At 51.2% G+C, this 17,838-nt stretch overlaps 1 protein-coding gene across 1 annotated transcript; it reads right to left on the bottom strand.

Annotated features, from left to right (window-relative positions):
- Nucleotides 1-658: 658 nt before the first annotated feature.
- On the bottom strand, nucleotides 659-9,765 carry LOC142819016 (uncharacterized). The gene is made up of 2 exons (XM_075902885.1): nucleotides 4,985-9,765; nucleotides 659-4,467 (listed from the first exon to the last, which is right to left on the bottom strand). Exons 1-2 carry the CDS (start codon nucleotides 5,388-5,390, stop codon nucleotides 4,025-4,027), a joined length of 849 nt encoding a protein of 282 aa, XP_075759000.1. The 5' UTR covers nucleotides 5,391-9,765; the 3' UTR covers nucleotides 659-4,024.
- Between the last annotated feature and the right edge of the window lie 8,073 nt (nucleotides 9,766-17,838).

A 17,838-nucleotide genomic window follows, 5' to 3' on the forward strand; every position in this document is an offset into this window, starting at 1 on the left:
TCATCCACATTTTATAGCCCCTTTAGTATCCCTGCTGATCATCGATGTTCCATTTGAGCTGATAGCCATGAACCTGTTATGGCCACTAAAGAGAAGACCTGAAGCCACTAGGATGTGCTTGTCACCCTAGACTAAGCAACCAGGTATCCAGAAGCCTTCCCCCTTCGAAACACAGCTGCCAACACCATTGTGAAAGAACTAGTGGCAATCATCTACCAGGACCAAGAGACACCAAGGCTATGTCTACATTGGCAAGATTTTGCACAAAAACTTGCTGCCTGTCTACACTGGCTGCGAGTTCTTGCGCAAGACCACTGACATTCTAATGTAAGAAATCAGTGCTTCTTGCGCAAGAATTATGACACTCCCACTCAGGGATAAGCCCTCTTGCTCAAGTGTTCTTGCGCAAGAGGTCAGTGTAGACAGGCAACATAAATATGCAAATGAGGCTAAGTGTGGAATATTGCCAAGCCTCATTTGCATACCAAATGAGCCGCCATTTTTGCAGAAGAGGCTCTTGTGACAGAAGGAGCTGTCTACACTGCCCCTTCTTGCGCAAGAAAACCTCTCCTGCACAATGTCACTACTCTGATTATTTCAGGAATAACGGCATTGCGCAAGAGGGTTTTTCTTGTGCAAGAAGGGGCAGTGTAGACAGCTTCTTCTGGCGCAAGAGCCTCTTCTGCAAAAATGGCAGCTCATTAGATATGCAAATGAGGCTCTGCGATATGCCATGCTTTGCCTCATTTGCATATTTATCGTACAAGAAGCCGCGAGTGTAGACATAGCCCGTGAGTTGAACCTGTAGGGGAAGTAAATTACAAGGTGCAACAACCAAGATCCCAGAAACAAGAAAAAATATACCATATCAATCTTTTGAGATCCTGGCATGCCCCAGAAGCTTGTGCAGCTGTCTGAGGAAACCTGCCCCCCAGCGAACAAATCTCCTGAACAGATGAAGGTGTATCCTGATTTAAAGCCAGACCAGAAGAAGGAGGTATCTGAGATGATCCTCCAAAACCAAGATGTATTCTCAATAAAACTGAGTCGAACAACCAAGATATATCACCAACACCACACCATCATCAACCCCAGGGCCAGAGTAACAGTGAGGCTCTCCCAGGTGCCAGCAGTCAAAAGGGATGAAATAAAAGCAGAAGTAAAAAAAAATGCTGGAGATGGGGATCATTGAAGAATCTCATGGCCAACAGTACAGTTTGATAATGCTGATACCAAACCTGATGGTGCTATGAGGTTCTGCAACAATTTCTGTTGAATAAACAAGATACCCCAGTTTGAGGCTTACTCCATCCCCAGCATAGATGAACTAGTGGATCATAAGAACATAAGAATGGCCACACTGGGTCAGACCAAAGGTCCATCCAGCCCAGTACCCTGTCTGCCGACAGTGGCCAATGCCAGATGTCCCAGAGGAAGTGAATCAAACAGGTAATGATCAAGCGATCTCGCTCCTGCCATCCATCTCCACCCACTGACAGAGGTTAGAGACACCATTCCTTACCCATCCTGGCTAATAGCCCTAGTAATGGTACTTGACAATCCTAGGCTTGATGTCATGATCATGAGGGATGGCCAGCAGCCTGGGGATTAAGGGGTTACCTATGTCCCTATACCTAGCCAGGTAGCATTCAGCCAATAGAAATGCAGATAGGGATTTCAAACTGAGACAAAGGAATTTTTGGTTCTTCCCTTTTTTGTCCCTGAGCAGTTGACTCTCCAGGTACTGAGGGAGACAGACAACATGTCCCTCTCCAAGGGTACGTCTAGACTACAGGCTTCTGTCGACAGAAGTTTTGTCGACAGAGCGATCAGCTTTGTCGACATAAGAGCGTCCAGACTGCAGGACGCTCTGTAGACAGAAGGAGGCACCCGGAAGTGCTTCTGAAAGGTCACAAGGGCAGCCATAAAGCCCTGGCACTGCTGCAAGCTCTCTGCAGAGACGCGTGCTTAAAGGGATACTCCTCGATAGCTGTTGCTCTGCTCCTGCTTCTAGCTTGCCAACCTTTACAGGGAAAGCAAAGCTGCTGCAGTTTTCCTGGCTCTGGTTGCCTTGCTTTGTTGGACACCACAGCTGTGTATTATCTGGTTTGTCTGTTTGTTTGTGTGTTTGTCTGTTTGTTTGTGTGTTTGTTTGCTTCTGTGTGTGTTTGCTTGCTTGGGTTTAGACTTTTTGGGTTTTTTTGTTTGTTTGTATTTTTGTTCTTCTGTGTGTTTGTTTGTTTTGGTCTTTTGTTTGTGTGTTATTTTGGCTTCTTTGGGCATGGAACCTGAGATGCCCCTGGGCAGGCGATGGCCCCACACCATGCTGCTGGAAGCTCTGCTTCATGCTCAGGAGAGCATGCTGATCTTTGCAGAAGAGCTGGATCCTGAGGCCAGCTTTGAGCCCCTCGCTCAGAATCCAGCTGCAGCCCTGCTGCCCTTGCCCCCCAACTTTTTCCTGGAGAGGCGGGTTTGGAGGCTGGACACCAGTTCGGACTGGTGGGACCGGCTAGTGCTGCAGCAGTGGGACGATGATCAGTGGCTCAGAAACTTCCGGATGCGGAAGGCCACCTTCCGGGAGCTCTGTACCTGGCTCGCCCCTCCACTGCAACACCAGGACACCCACTTGCGGCCCGCCATCCCCCTGGAGAAGCGCGTTGCCATTGCGCTCTGGAAGCTGGCCACCCCCGACAGCTACCGCTCTGTGGGGCATCAGTTTGGTGTGGGGAAGTCTACCGTTGGGGCCGTCTTGATGGAGGTAAGTCACTCTCGGGGGACAGTCCAGGGGGCAGTCAGGACCAGGCACAGGGAATTGGGGATAGGGTGGCACAGGCAGAAGCCCTCTCAGCCTCCCCCTGCCATGGTGCAGGGCCAGGGAAGGGATTGTCTGGGGGACAAAGGGGGGAGCACTTCTCATCAGGTGAGCCAATCCCTCTAAAGTCCTGTGCTGTGTGTTTCTATTTCTCCCGTTCTGCAGGTGGTGACGGCCATCAATGTGGAGCTGCTCCACAGGACCATTCGCCTCGGAGACCTGCAGAACATCCTGGCTGGATTTGCGGGGCTGGGGTTCCCAAACTGCGGTGGAGCACTGGAAGGGACCCACATCCCTATCCGTGCCCCGCCCCATCGAGCAGCACAGTACATCAATAGGAAGGGCTACTTCTCTATGGTGCTGCAGACTCTGGTCGACCACAGAGGACAGTTCACGGATGTTTGTGTCGGGTGGTCAGGCTGGGCACACGATGCCCGTGTGTTCAGGAACTCCTACCTGTACCGCAGGCTTCAGACTGGGGCATTCTTCCCAGAGAGGAACCTGGCTGTTGGGGATGTGCAGATGCCTACGTGCATTGTGGCCGATGCAGCCTATCCCCTTATGCCCTGGACGTGAGCAGGGAACTGTTTAACTCCCACCTCAATAGGGCTCGCTTCCAGGTGGAGTGCGCCTTCGGACGTTTGAAGGGCAGGTTTAGGTGCCTGCTGACGCGGCTGGACATGGGGGAACACAACATCCCTGATGTGGTTGCAGCATGCTGTGTGCTGCACAACCTCATAGAGAGGAAAAGGGAGGCCTTCCTCCCTGCGTGGAGGACACAGGCGGAGATGGAGGGGAGGCAGCTTGGGCAGCCCCAGACAGCTGCCACCCGGCAAGCCCACCAGCTGGGCCTGCGCATTCGGGAAGCCCTGAGGGAGGAATTCTCACAGGGAGGCCCCTGATTGTCCCCAGGGACTTCCACATGTGGGATTGCCCCATACCCCTGGTGCCTTCCTCCCTGCAACCCCTCCCTGCCCCACATTCACCCATTCTACTCAGTCCCCACTCACTGAGAATCGAGACAGGTGATGTAGAAAAATAGAGTACACTTTATGTAACTGTTTTTTTGTAACAATTGAAAATAAATAACTTCGATTCAGAGACAAAATAAAAATGTTTGCTTTAGAAAATAAAGTGCTTAAAAAAATGCTTCCCTCAGTTTGTGTCACTGGTGGGAAGGGGGAATGTGAACTTGGAATGGGGGAGGGAGGCTCATGGCTGAGGGGGCTGCCTGGAGGCCGAGTTCCTCCTCTTTTGGCTCTGGCGGCCTTGTCGCGCCCGGCTGCGCGTGCGGGATGCCACAGAAGGGGGCTGAGCAGGAGGTGGGGCTGGGGCTCGGGCTGAGGAGGGGACAGGGGCAGAGGAGGGGGCAGGCTGAGGAGGAGGGGCAGGAGCAGGCAAAGTACCGGGGAAGGCCATGGCCCCCTGGATGGCAGCGCAGATATCCCTGCGCTGCTGCCGAAATTCTAGCAGCAACTGCCGGCGCCACTCGGCATCTGCCTCCAGCCTCCTTTCCATGGAGTCCTTCATCTCGTGAAGGACTCCAACATACTGGCGCACCAGCTCTAGATAGGTGCGCCAGTGCCTACGGGTGCCCTGCGGCTGTCTTGGTTGTCGGTCAGGTGGGGCGCCCCCCTCCTGGTCAGCTGGTCCGGCTGTGGAGGACAAGAGGGAAAAGTCGTCAGTCATGCATGCTCACCCTTTCCCTGAGAGGCCATGCCCTCCTCCTTCTCAGCAGGCAGTGCCTGTGTTAGGGTCAGAGGCTGCTCATGTGTGTCTCAGTAAGGCATGGTGCGGCCTGGCCCAGGCGGTGTGCAGGCCACGGTCATACCCCCCACCTCCCCATCCCCATGCATCCCCCATGGCTGAGCAACACGGATGAGTGTCGGGCCACGGTCGGGGTTCCCACAGAGTGCTGAGAGGCCTGCAGCTGTGAGGCTGTCCCAGCGTCTCCAGCCCATGCCTGCATGTGGCATCCCTGCCTGCAGGAACAAGCGGTGCCTAGCAGCCGTGTGGATGTAGGGGGGTAGCACGATCCTCCCTGAGGGCAGCCATGGGTGTGCCCTCTCCCTCCCCCCGGGCCTTGCTCAGCATGACATGTTAGAGCACTGCACCGTCCCCTTTGCTCCCGCCTGCCCTGCCCTGTGTGTGTTGGACCCTCACAGCACTCACCTGATGTTCCCTCCCCAGGGTCCGAGGTGGTCTGGGAGGCCTCCTGTGTCTCGAGGCCTGGCTCCTGGGTGCTCTGGGTGCCGTCTGCCTCTTCCTGGAGCTCCTGGTCCCCCAGCAGGTGTTCCGGCTGCTGAACAACGGGGGTCTCGAGCCCAGACTCCAGCAGTCTCTCAGGAGGCAGAGGATCCCCTGCCCCCAGGATCCTGTCCAGGTCCTTGTAATAGTCACTGGAGTACGGCTTTTCCCCAGAGTGGGAGCTCTGCTCACGGGCCCGGACATACCCCTGCCTCAGCTCCTTCACTTTCGCCCTAACCTGCTCCAGTGTGCGGGGATGGTGGCCTTGTTTGGCCAGCTCTTCTGCCATTCTGGCAAAGATGTCGGCATTCCGCCTCTTGCTGCACTGCATGGCCTGGAGAGACTCCTCCTCAGCCCAGAGGCCCAGGAGGGCTTTTATCTCCGGCCCTGACCAGGAGGGTGCCCGGCGCTTCGAGCCCCGGGGTTCCCGGGGGGATGATTCCCTGGAAGGGCCGGGGGGTTTGGGGGGGCTTGTCCCTGCGACATAGCTCGACCTGAACTGAGCAGTACAGCCCTGGTCTGCTCTGGAGCTCGCTTGCTGCCAGAGTGCTGCTCTTGGGTGCCTGTGCCTTTTAAAGATGGCTACCGGCAGGAACAATAGAATTGCAAGCTGTGGCAGGAGTGTCCACCAGGGGTTCTCCCTGGAGGCCTTTTATGTCGACATAACTTTTCCCCTGCGTCCACACTGCTGTTTTGTCGACAGAACTACGTAGACAAAGGAGTTATTCCTCGTAGAATGAGGTTTACATACGTCGACAAAATTGCTGAGTTCTGTCGACGTTATGTCGACAGAACTCAGCGGTAGTGTGGACGCAGGTATAGTTTTGTTGACAAAAGTCCACTTTTGTCGACAAAACTCTGTAGTCTAGACACAGCCCAAGAAAAGATGCTTCACCATAAGTAGGGTAAAGTAAGTAGGGTAAAGTTTAGATAAGTCCATTAAGTTTTATTGTTTTATGGTTTCGGAATGGGAATCTGATGTCTGTGCATTTAGAAATGGATTTTCCTCTCCTTTGTAACTAAGTTTTGGCCCATGAGAGTCCCCCATGAGTATATTAATTGTGACTTTTCCATCTAGTCATTATGTTTGAAACGAGTATTGTTTTGATAATAAAAGTTCTTTCTTTTTTATTAACCTGGTATTGGTTCAGATCTGTGTCCTGGAAAGTCTGTCTGTGGGATCTGCATGCCTCTGACTAGGGGGCAGCTACCACAGACTGCAATTGGTATTTTCTCTTTTTCAGGCTCTTTGGGGTTGGTTTCAAGTGTCCACTCCTGTTTGTGGGTTCAAAAGCACTTGATGATGGCAGCAGATTTTTATCCCCAAAATCTAGGTTTTTAGGATTTTTGTGGAAGTTTTATACCAAGGCCTGGAAATATAAGGTTTGGGGGTTCTTTTGTGGGCCTCCACTTCTGTATTCATCGTCCCAGAGTGGGGAATTAGCCTCGACACTTGACAACAGGTTACTGGCAGAATCCCCTGGCCAAAGATGTGAAGGAGAAAATGGCATTCTCCACAGCAGAGGATCTGTTCCAGACCTCCCTTTTTTGATCTACATGGGGCCCCAGCTACCTTTCAGTGAAGAAGTTACTCACCTTGGTGCAGTTACGATGGTTTTTCGAGATGTATGTCCCCATGGATGCTCCACTGTTGGTGTCGGGCTTATCCCAGCACTGCAGATTGAAGACTTTCAATAGCCATATTCAGCTGGACACTGTGCAGTTAGCGTCTTACACCATTTGTGCCCTTTGCCTGTTGTGCACGGTCTGGCTCCCGCCAGTTCCTCTCACACGCTTGGTCATCTGAAATGAGAAAAGTGGAACCGAGATTCCGGAGAGGGGAGAAGGGCAGGTAGTGGAGCACCCATGGAGACACACATCTCGAAGAACCATAGTTACTGCACCACGGTGAGTAACTTCTTCTTCTTCTAGTGTCCCCGTGGGTGCTCCACTGTTGGTGACTATGGAGCAGTACTCATAATCTGCATGGTGGGCTCCGGAATCAAGGTTTGTGATAAGTTGAGAGCACTGCAGCAGCCACTGAGGAATCCACAGTGAAACATGGATTCATGAAAGTGACATTGGATGACCATGTCGCTGCCTGGCAAATGTCACGAAAGTGGGCTCCTCATAGAAAGGCCATCGAGGTGGCCATCACCCTTGCAGAATGGGCCTTCGGTTGTATTTTATTACAAATGGAGTAACAGGTAGTGATACACATCAGTATGAGCCTCGCAATGCGTTGAAAAGATAAAGCCTTTGGAGCGATCTGTGCGTGATATTATTAGACGATCCATTTTATGTCAGTCTAAATCCTGTCAATGTAGAAGGCGAGGGCTTGACATACGTTGGGGTATTGAGGATTGCTTCTTGAGACAAAGCGTGCGGTTTGGGATAAAAAGCAGGTAGAACAATTGGTTCATTGATGTGAAACTCAGTATAGACTTTAGGGATAAATGTTCAGTGGGACCAAAACTTGGGTGGGATATTTTGCTGAATGTTGTGTATGATGGTGATGCCATGAGAGCTGCTAGCTCGCTAACTCTGCAGGCTGAGGTTATAGCTAACAAAAATAGCAACTTGAGCGTAAGCATGTGGAGTGATGTTGTGGCCATCGGCTCAAAGTGGGGATGCATTAGAGCAGTGGTCCCCAATGCAGTGGCCACGGGCGCCATGGCCCCTGATTGGTCAGGGGGCAGGAGGAGCATGCGAAGTTTCCTTTGCTCTCCCCACCACCCTGCGAGGAGCACACAGCACTTCAAAGTGCCGTATGCTCGCACAGGGCGGGTGCAGGGCAAGGGAAGCTTCACACAGTATCTCCACCCCCAAGGTCAATCAGGACTTGGGGAGGGAGGAGCATGTGATGTCTCCTCCTACCCTGTGAGGAGTGTGTAGCACTTTGAAGCCTCTTCCCACCCTGTAGATCTTCCCTTAAGAGATGTCTCTGTCCGACCCATGTGCTCCTCCAAACCCGCCGGCTTTCCGCGAGCTCCTAGTTTAAAACCTGCTCTGCAGCCTTTTTAATGTTATGTGCCAGCAGTCTGGTTCCATTTTAGTTTAGGTGGATCCCATCCTTCCTGTATAGGCTCCCCATCTCAAAAGTTTCCCCAGTTCCTAATAAATCTAAGCCCCTCCTTTCTACACCATCATCTCATCCACACATTGAAATTCTGATACTGCCTGCCTATGTGGCCCTGTGCATGGAACTGGAAGCATTTCAGAGAACGCCACCATAGAGGTCCTGGATTTCAATCTCTTTCCTAGCAGCCTAAATTTGGCCTCCAGAACCTCTTCCCTATGTAATTTGTATCTACATGTACTACTACCACTGTCTCCTCCCCAGCACTACACATAAGTCTATCTAGAAGTCTCGAAAGATCTGCAACCTTCGCACCAGGCAGGCAAGTCACCGTCCAGTCCTCCTGGTCATCACAAACCCAGATGTCTATGTTTCTAATGATCGAATCTCCCATTATTAAAACCTGCCTTTTCCTAATTACTGCAGTTCCCTCCCCCAGAGATGTATCCTCAGTGCAAGAGGATACCCCAATATCCTCTGGAAGGAGGGTCCCAACTCTGGGATCATTTTCCTCTGTTCCAGTTGACCTTTCTCCTTCCCTGAGCCTTTCATCCTCCTTAACAGCACAGAGGCTGTCTGATTGGAGGTGGGACAGTCCTACAGTGTCCCGGAAAACCTCATCTACATACCTCTCAGCCTCCCTTAGCTCCTCCAACTTAGCCACCCTGGCCTCCAAAGCCTGTTCGCAGTCTCTGAGGGCCAGGAGCGCCTTGCACCGAATGCACACATACGCCACCTGTCCATAGGGTTACATTGGGTGCAATAAACACAATAGTTCCCACTCTGCTGCTGGGCTTCTGCCTGCATTTTCACCTACAGATAATTAGGATATTTTATTTAAATCAGGAAGATTTGGTTTTAGTTTAGTTCAAAAGTTTTAAAGAATGGCAAGTGTACCTAGCCCTCTTCAAGTTCCCCTTCCAAACTCCCTCATGAAACTCTCTGTTAGCTGCCCCTGTTCACAAAGTGCCCTGGTTGCTTATTCACGGCTTTATAAAGCCCTAGCTTTCCTGATAGCCCCGTCCCATGGCTAAAAGTTGACCAATGAACAGAGGGGTTTAGATTTCAAATCCTTGTTAAGAAGCTCACAGCTTCCAACTGCCAGCCACTGTATATGGTCCTTCAAACAAAGAGCTCAGCACTTGAATCTCTGAACAAACAAACAGACAAGCTAACAAACACAAGCTCAGCACACAGTTTCTTTCAGGCAACCCACAAACACACACATACACTACAGAGAGCCACTTATCTCAAGAGACCTGTAATCGCTCCTCCTTCACCTGGAGAACTCCCTCTCAAAACTTCCTGTTAGCTGCCCCTTCCATAAGACACCTGGGGCCAATTAACAGCTTACTAGAAGCAATTGAGAGATAGGCTAATCAGAATGCCTGAAGTCTATTAAGAACCTGCTAGGCCTGTCCTAAAAGGTTCACCTTCAGGGAGGGTGGTTGGTAAGGAGGTGGGAGGATGAGAGGTACCAAAAGGAAGATGCTAGGAGGAGCCATTTGGGGAAGTGGCCTAGGGTAGGGCTATAGGTCTGGTAAGGGAGGAAAAACTACCTGTTGCCACTGCCATTAGGGTCCCTGGGCTGGAACCTGGAGTAGAAGGTGGGTTTTGGGTCGTCTCCCCCCCCCCCCCCCCACCCTACCCACACCACAACATAGACTTTCTCTGAGAGAGAAGACAGACTAAGGAGGGCTCCCACGTCAAACCCACTGACTGGCCTGTCATGAAGGTGGCTCAGTAGGCTGTGACCTTTGCCTCCAGATAAGGAGAGATGCTATGTCAAGGGTCAGAATGAGCCTGAAGCACGCCTTAACTGCCTAGACGTGCAGGACCCTCGAGACAAAACCAGAGTTCTGCCATGTGATATAGTTTGAAAGACAAAGTGATTCAAGGTAGTGGTGACATGCCAGGGGAAGGAGAGAGGACACCAGCCCTTCCTCTCCCCACCCGCTATTTCTCAGCACACCCTAGAGTGGTGAGAAGTGGCGCTGCATGGGATGCACTTTCCCTGCTGCTGGTGAGTTAAGGAAGGGGGGGGTGCAGGGGTGCACTGCACCCGCATATACTCCCCCCATTGCCACAGATTGAAGTACAGAAGAGTCTCAATTATCCAACCTTCACTTATCCAACATTCCGTTTTATCCAACGTGCCGCCTGCTGTGACGAATTGACGAATGAGAAAGCAGCTGGTACAACAGTCAATCACAATCAGCACCATGCACCCACACCAGACATACCTAGTGTGCTTTTATTAGTGACTGTGATTACATGAGAGCAGGTGTGCTTTTGTTTGATGTCACCAGTACTGTATTCTTATAAAGACAATATTATCAAACTAGAGAAAATGGATAGATTGAGTCAAAGTGAGGGAGTGAAGGCTCTTGATGCAGCACTAATTTACGTTGAGCAACAGAGGGAAGCAACCACTACAGACTTACTGCTGTTCAGACGCTGGCGTGATCTTGCCACAAAGAAAAGTAAGGACGTCCAAAAACAACTTCCAATCACTCATTTCTTTAAAAACTAAACTTTTGTATATTCACAAGTGTTGTAAATTCTCTTTTTGTTTGTTGAAATATTCTATTTTATTTTTTCATTAGAATTAGTAATAAATTGAGTTTATACATATTTGTACCCATGGTTTTTTTTATTAATATTCCATATTATCTGACATTTCTGCTATCTGACCATCCTCCGGTCCAGTTTAGGTCGGATAATCGAGACTCTACTGTATTCAGTAGCCTGGAGGAGCCGGACCACTAAGGGCGGAGTCATGGCACTTGGGAGATTGGAGTCGGGCAATTGGGACGGGCACTGAGTGGGAATATGGCAGAGCTGCTTGCCTACAGGCAGATGATGACCAGGCAGCTCTTTTAAGAGCATTAGCAGCAGAATCAGCACATGCTGTGTGGAGGTGCTAAACAAAATTCAGCTAACATCCCACTCAAAAATGAGCATGTTCCTCTCCCAGGTGGCTACAGTCAGACACCTTATACCGATTTCAAATGAAGAGATCCTGTGGAGCCAACAGTATCTGTCATGCTGCTCTGGAATGAGGCTTGTTATAGCCCTGGTCTACACCAGGGAGTTATTTTGAAATAGCTTCCCTTATTTTGAAATACCAAGCAGTGCATCCACACTACCAAGCCCATTATTTTGAAATAACTCCTACTTGTCATGAGAAATAAAGATTATTTCAAAATTGGTATTTCGAAATAGCATTAGCGTGAACTCTCAGCTGCTACTGTTTCGAAATAATTGGCCTCCAGTGACCTCTCACAACTGCACTGGTGACTGCTCTGGCCACACAGCTGACAACTCCACTGCTCCCCTTCTGCAGAGCTTAAAACTGCAGTCAGAAGGGAAAGGACTTGTGGGACCAGGCAAGCCCCCCATTGCAGGACCCATGAGAAACCCCAGCACTCCCTCTGTGCCCTCCATGGCTGCCAACATGACCGCAGCACCACCAACATCCAGGATCTCCACACCAAGCGGTGAAACGCCAATGTGTACGACCGGAAGGCTGTCCAGCCTGGTGGAGAAAGGGCACACCAGGACCCTGGACCAGGTCTACATGAAAATTAAAGAATTTCGGGCAGACCTACATAAAGGCCAGGGAGCAAGGTTCCCACTCTGGAAGGGCACTGCACACCTGTTTCTATGAGCAGCCGGGTGCCATCTTGGGAGGGGGGCTGGTCCCCTCTCCCCCATCGTCATTGACTCTGGCCAGGACACGCCCCGCATCAGCCTCTATGAGAGTGGGGCTATGGAGGAGGAGGAGCAGGCTAGCCAGGACTCAATACCTGCAAACCAGGATCTGATCCTCAGCCTGGAGCCAGACCCCCCTCCCAGGATGTCTCCCAGAGCTCGGACAATCCCAGCGAAAGCACTTCAGGTAAGTTCCATAACTTTCCCTATACAGACGTGGGGGCAGGTGGCAGGCTGCGAGGGGCTGCACACTTCTCACTCAGCCTTCTCTGCCTGGGTGCACATGGAGCACCAGTCTGGAGCACTCAGCACCATGATGCTCTCATACAGAAAATCCTCACTTCTTCTCACAAGGTTCCTGGAGAGGCCTGCCTTAGTCCAGTCTCCATGGCGGGACACCTTCCCACAACAGGCCACCACTAAGGAGGCTGGGGTCATGGAAACACACAGCAGTGCCACACGTGCACAGTCAGCATCTGCTCCTGGTCAAGTGCAGCGATGCGAAGGAGAGAGATCCCCTACATGGGAACCTGCTGGGGGAAGAGGAAAGTACCCTAGTAGTACTCCCTCTGGCAAGCAGTGTCTGCTGCTCCCACCCACCTCCCCCAACACCCTCTCCCCAGTGGGCAGGGATAGAAGTTCTCTCTCTGCGGCACACCACCAGTGCCGGACCTGTCGTGTGCAGGACGCAGAAGGAAGCTGAGCCACACCGTCCCCCACTCTCGCCTGCAGGATCCTGGCCTGACTGGCACCTTCCTATGCCTGCTTGTCCCCAAGCCGTGGGGGTAGCAATGCTCCCTTGGGACATTCGTGCCCCTGCAGGAAAGTGCCCTATATGTAGGCTACATATGGCCTTGTTCGAAGCACATACTCATCGTCTGAACTGAGACCTTCAATGCTGGCTCAGAGATCAGGGCTTGGGATGGCTGCTCTTGTCACTTTTCTTCACAGCTGGGACAGCTGTGAGCTTGGTGCATCCGCCACCTCTGACACCATCTTCCTGACGCCGTGAGATCCGCTGGAGGAAGCGCACCAGGGAGGCCCTGCTGCGGGACTAGGTGGTCTGCTTCCAGTCCCTCATCCAGAGCTTTGATGAGGAGTGCCTCGAGCAGGCTGACCAGAAGCAGAGGAAGGCCAAGTGGAAGCAGCTGTTGCACCAGCATGAGGCCATATGCCCCTCGATAACATCAGTCATGGAGCACATGGCTGTGTATGGAGCGGGCCGCCAACACTTCTCCCTTCCCCCCGCAATTCCCTGCCCAACTCCCTGCACCTGCCCCACCCCCCGCTTCTCCTCCTAGCCCCCCCCCCCTCCCCAGGGACCACCTGGGCCCCAGAATACATGGCAGTGGGGCCTCCTGGCCAGCCAAAGCCTCCAGAGGTACCAGAGGCAGGCACCAGTCCCAGCACCATCGCTGAGCCCCCCCTCCAACAACCTTCCCCATCCTAGGTTCTTTCTCCAATCCCTCCCGTTGTATATCCTCCAAATAAAAAATGACCGTTGTATTTTCAAACAAAATAGGCTTCTTTATTTGGTCTGGGGGGGAGGGGGGTCAAGCAAGGGAAGGGAGAGGGTGGAAAGGCCCTGGGGAAGATTCTCATAGCTGGCCTTGGTTGTGACACTCCCTCAAGGCCTCCTGAATGAACACAGCCCCAACATGCTTGCCATAAGACAGCAGCGTCCAGCTGCTCATAAGCTCTGGCCAGCCACCCATTGCCTGCCCCCCACCCTGGCAAGGAAGCCTCGCCCTTGCCCTCACCCTCACCGATATTGTGGAGCACGTAGCCACCCCATAGGGGATATATATATATGGAGATATTCCTATATCTATCTCATAAAGCTGGAAGGGTCCTTAAAAGGTCATCAAGTACCATCCCTGACAGTTTTGCCCCCAATCCCTAAATGGCCCCTCAAGGATTGAACTCATAACCCTGGGTTCAGCAGACCAATGCTCAAACCACTGAGCTATTCCTCCTTGATGTTATTTTGATACCAAGGTTCAGGCAGATGAGGATACTCCTGAACCGTCCCTTTAGGCAGCCAAAGACACACTCCACCACCATGCAGCACCTACTGAGCCTGGCACTGAAATGGAGTCCAGTCTGCCCATGTAGGGCTTTATGAGACAGGGGAGCAAGGGGTAGGCTGCATCACCCAGGATGCACATGGGCACGTCCACATCCCTGACTCTGATGGTGCAGTCAGGAAAAAAAGTGTTGGCATGCAACCTCAGGAACAGGCTTGAGTTCTGGAATATGTAGGCGTTGTGCACCTTCCCTGACCACCCAACCTAAATGCCCATGAACTGTCCTCTGTGGTCCTGCAGCACCCTTTCCTGGTGTACTCCAAGGCATAGTGGTCAAAAGCCAGAATGGGGATATGGGTGCCATCTATACCCCACCCGGAGTTGGGGAAGCCCATGGTGGCAAAGCCAGTGACAATGGAGTCAATGTTCCCCAGGGTGACGACACTCCACAGCAGGATAGGGTTGATGGCCTTCAGCTGTGGATTTTCCTGTGCCAAACTGGTTCCCTGTGGAGCAGTAGCTGTCTGCATGGCAAGCTTCCAGAGGGCGATAGTGATGCACTTCTGCAGTGGGATGGCGGGGTCTCTTCCAGGGGTCCCATCGCTGCAGAATAATTTACTCCCACCAGTCAGAACTGGTCTCCCTCTGCCAGAAGCAGCGTTCCACGGCGTGCAGGGGATGGAGGATCATTTGCTGCGTCAGGCACGCCAGGGCCAGGCTGCTTATCACCGTCCTGAATCAGCACGTGGGCAGTGTGGATCAACTGCACCATGAGGCACAGCACAAGGCCTATGAGCTTTGCAGGAGCTCCGGTTCTATGTGGTCAATGCTGTGGCATTGGCAAGGGCAACCAGAGCATATGGCGTGAACTTGGTGTCCTGCGAAGGGGTTGGTAATGAAGAAGTGGTGTGAGAGATGTGGCTGTAGAGAGGCGCCTCTGTAAGCAGCTATTCTCAGCAAGCAGCTACAGGAAGTTCCTGCTCTCCTAGGCTACGTCTACACTGGCATGAATTTCCGGAAATGCTTAAAACGGAACAGTTTTCCTTTATAAGTATTTCCGGAAAAAGAGCGCCTAGATTGGCAGGATGCTTTTCCGGAAAAGCCCTTTTTCTGGAAAAGCGTCCATGGCCAATGTAAACGCGCTTTTCCGCAAAAAAGCCCCGATAGTTATTTTCCCGATCGGGGCTTTTTTGCGGAAAAGACTACTGTGCTGTCTACAGTGGCCCTTTTCTGGAACAGTTTTCTGGAAAAAGGACTTTTGCCCAAGCGGGAGCAGCATAGTTTTTCCGGAAAAGCAGCTGATTTCTTACAGTAGATCGTCAGTGCTTTTCCGGAAATTCAAGGGGCCAGTGTAGACAGCTCGCAGCTTATTCCGGAAAAGCGGCTGCTTTTCCGGAATAAGTGGCCCAGTGTAGACACAGCTCTGGTGTCCTCCTTCCCCAGAGGCTGTGTCTAGACTGCATCCCTTTTCCGTAAAAGGGATGCAAATTAGACACAGCGCAATTGCAAATGAAGCGGGGATTTAAATCTCCCTGCTTCATTTGCATAAAAATGGCTGCCGCTTTTTTCCAGCTAAGAGCTTTGCCAGAAAAAAGCACCAGTCTAGACGTGGATCTTTTGGAAAATAAAGCCTTTTCCAAAAGATCCTTTATTCCTCTTAAAATAAGGAATAAGGGATCTTTTGGAAAAGGCTTTATTTTCCAAAAGATCTGCGTTTAGACTGGTGCTTTTTTCCGGCAGAGCTCCGAGCCGGAAAAAAGCAGCAGCCATTTTTATGCAAATGAAGCGGGGGAGATTTAAATCCCCGCTTCATTTGCAATTGCGATGTGTCTAATTTGCATCCCTTTTATGAAAAAGGGATGCAGTCTAGACACAACCAGAGTGTTTCCAGGGGCTTTAAATGTGATGCAGGCTCCAATCAGTGTGGATGCACTCTTTCAAAATAATTCTGCGCTATTTCGATGCTGCTTTGTAATGTGAACATGCTATTTTGAGTTATTTTGAAATAATTTCCTAGTGTAGAAACACCCTAAGGGACTTATGCAATTGTAAGACCCCCGGAGTGACAATGAGCTTGTAAATTTAAGCCCTGAAGGCAAAAGCTCAGAAGTATACCGGTTAACCTAAGGGGCAATAATTTTTTAAGGGGGCCACTTCGTGAATTTCAGAAGTGGTTGAGGGCCACACTGGAAGGGGCAGAGCCTTGGGCAGAAGGGGCATGGCCAGGAGACTTTACGTGATTAACCTGGGGGTGGGGGAGCACGTGAAGTCTTTGCTTCCTGTCCCCATCCTCAGGTTTCAATTGGTGGGGGAGTGGCAGAGCAGCTGCAGGCTGGATCTGGCCTGCGGAAGCTGTCTTGTCCACCCCTAGAGGACAGAGTCTGGGACAGGGTTGTAACCTTGGGCAATAGTGCAGGAAGGGGTGCAATGTCTGGGAAGATGTATGGGGGCTAAAGGAGGGGTGCAGAAGGGTTGGGTTACATGGGGTAGAAGAGCAGGTAGAGGGTTGGCGAGCAAGGAGCTGGGATGCCAGAGGCAGGCTCTGGCTGGGAAACTTTACCTGGGTGGCTCCCATCCAGCAGCACAGCCGATTTCTTAATCAGGGTCTCTGCCTTCCAGGTCCCTGTATTGCTCACAGCAGCTAGAGGGGCCATATGAGATCAGGGGATGAGGGGGAGGAGCACTTCACATGCTGTCTGTCCTGCCACCAGGCAGTTGCAATTGTCCAGAAGCTGGCTAATGGGAGCTACGGGTGGAGGGGGTGGAGGGGAGCACTGTGAGAAGCCTCAGGGTCTCAGAATTCAAAGCAGCATATGGGCCCGCAGCAGCCAGCTTCACTGAGTGCCAAACAGGGACGGGGCAGACAAGATGCCAGCTGAGGCTGTCGCAAGCCAGATCTGGCTTGCAGATCATATTTTGCCCAGCTCTAGCTTAACCCCTCCCATTCACTGCTTGGCCCTTGTACCAGGGACTCCTGTGGTTAAAAAACAAAAAATTACTATTATCTAACCACTATTGTTCAAGATGTTTTGCACATGTCCACTCCATCCAAGTGATCTGCATTGACCATCATGGGGTTAACAAATGGACCTGTTTAGTCCTGTCAGTGTAGAATGCCAAAGCTTTTCTAACATCCAGGCTGTGTCTACATTGGCGCGATCTTGTGCCAAAGCACCTGCTTTGGCGCAAAAACATGCTGCCTGTCTACACTGGCGGGGAGTTCTTGCCCAAGAACACTGATGTTCTAATGTATGAAATCAGTGCTTCTTGCGCAAGAACTATGATGCTCCCGCTCAGGAATAAGCCGTCTTGCACAACTGTTCTTGAGCAAGAGGCCAGTGTAGACAGGCAACACGAATTTCTTGCACAAGAAAGCCCGATGGCTAAAATGGCCATCAGAGCTTTCTTGCACAAGAGAGCATCTACACTGACACGGATGCTCTTGCGCAAAAGCACATGCCAGTGTAGACGCTCTCTTGCAAGAGTTCTTGTGTTAAAGTATTTGCGCATTAAAGAGTATTTGCGCAAGATCATGCCAATGTAGACATAGCCCCAATGTATGTTGATATTGTCACCTCTCTATTGTCATATGGTTTGAGGAACAAGTAAATCAACTGTTCAGTATTAAAATTAGTACCACATTATAATGGAATCTGATGATAGCACAAATATATTTTATCCTTACAAGGGAGTTCAGATGTCAGAGCACTTCCCCACCCCCAACCAAAATTGTGATTAATAAGAAAGCCACTTTCAGTAATAGAAACAGCAAGGAGCATGTTGCTAATGGTTTAAAACAGAGCCCCATGTACTTCCACAAAACTAAGACAAAGTCTCAAGGGGAGGGTAGACAGATTCCTTTAGCTAAGGTTATAATCTTTCCTGGCCTTTAAAAAAACGTGACTATTGTACTGTTAGGAAAAATACATGAATGGTTGTCCCCTGGGATGGAAAGCTGA

Source organism: Pelodiscus sinensis, chromosome 1 (assembly GCF_049634645.1).
Source record: "Pelodiscus sinensis isolate JC-2024 chromosome 1, ASM4963464v1, whole genome shotgun sequence".
In the NCBI taxonomy this organism is placed as follows: domain Eukaryota; kingdom Metazoa; phylum Chordata; order Testudines; family Trionychidae; genus Pelodiscus; species Pelodiscus sinensis.

What these genes read in the sequence shown, in the direction of transcription:
- LOC142819016 (XM_075902885.1), bottom strand. Translation starts at nt 5,390, where the DNA reads ATGCAGTGCAGCAAGAGGCGGAATGCCGACATCTTTGCCAGAATGGCA. An exon ending in CCCTGGGGAGGGAACATCAG is followed by an intron (nt 4,468 to 4,984) that starts GTGAGTGCTGTG and finishes TGTCCTCCACAG; the next exon opens with CCGGACCAGCTGACCAGGAG.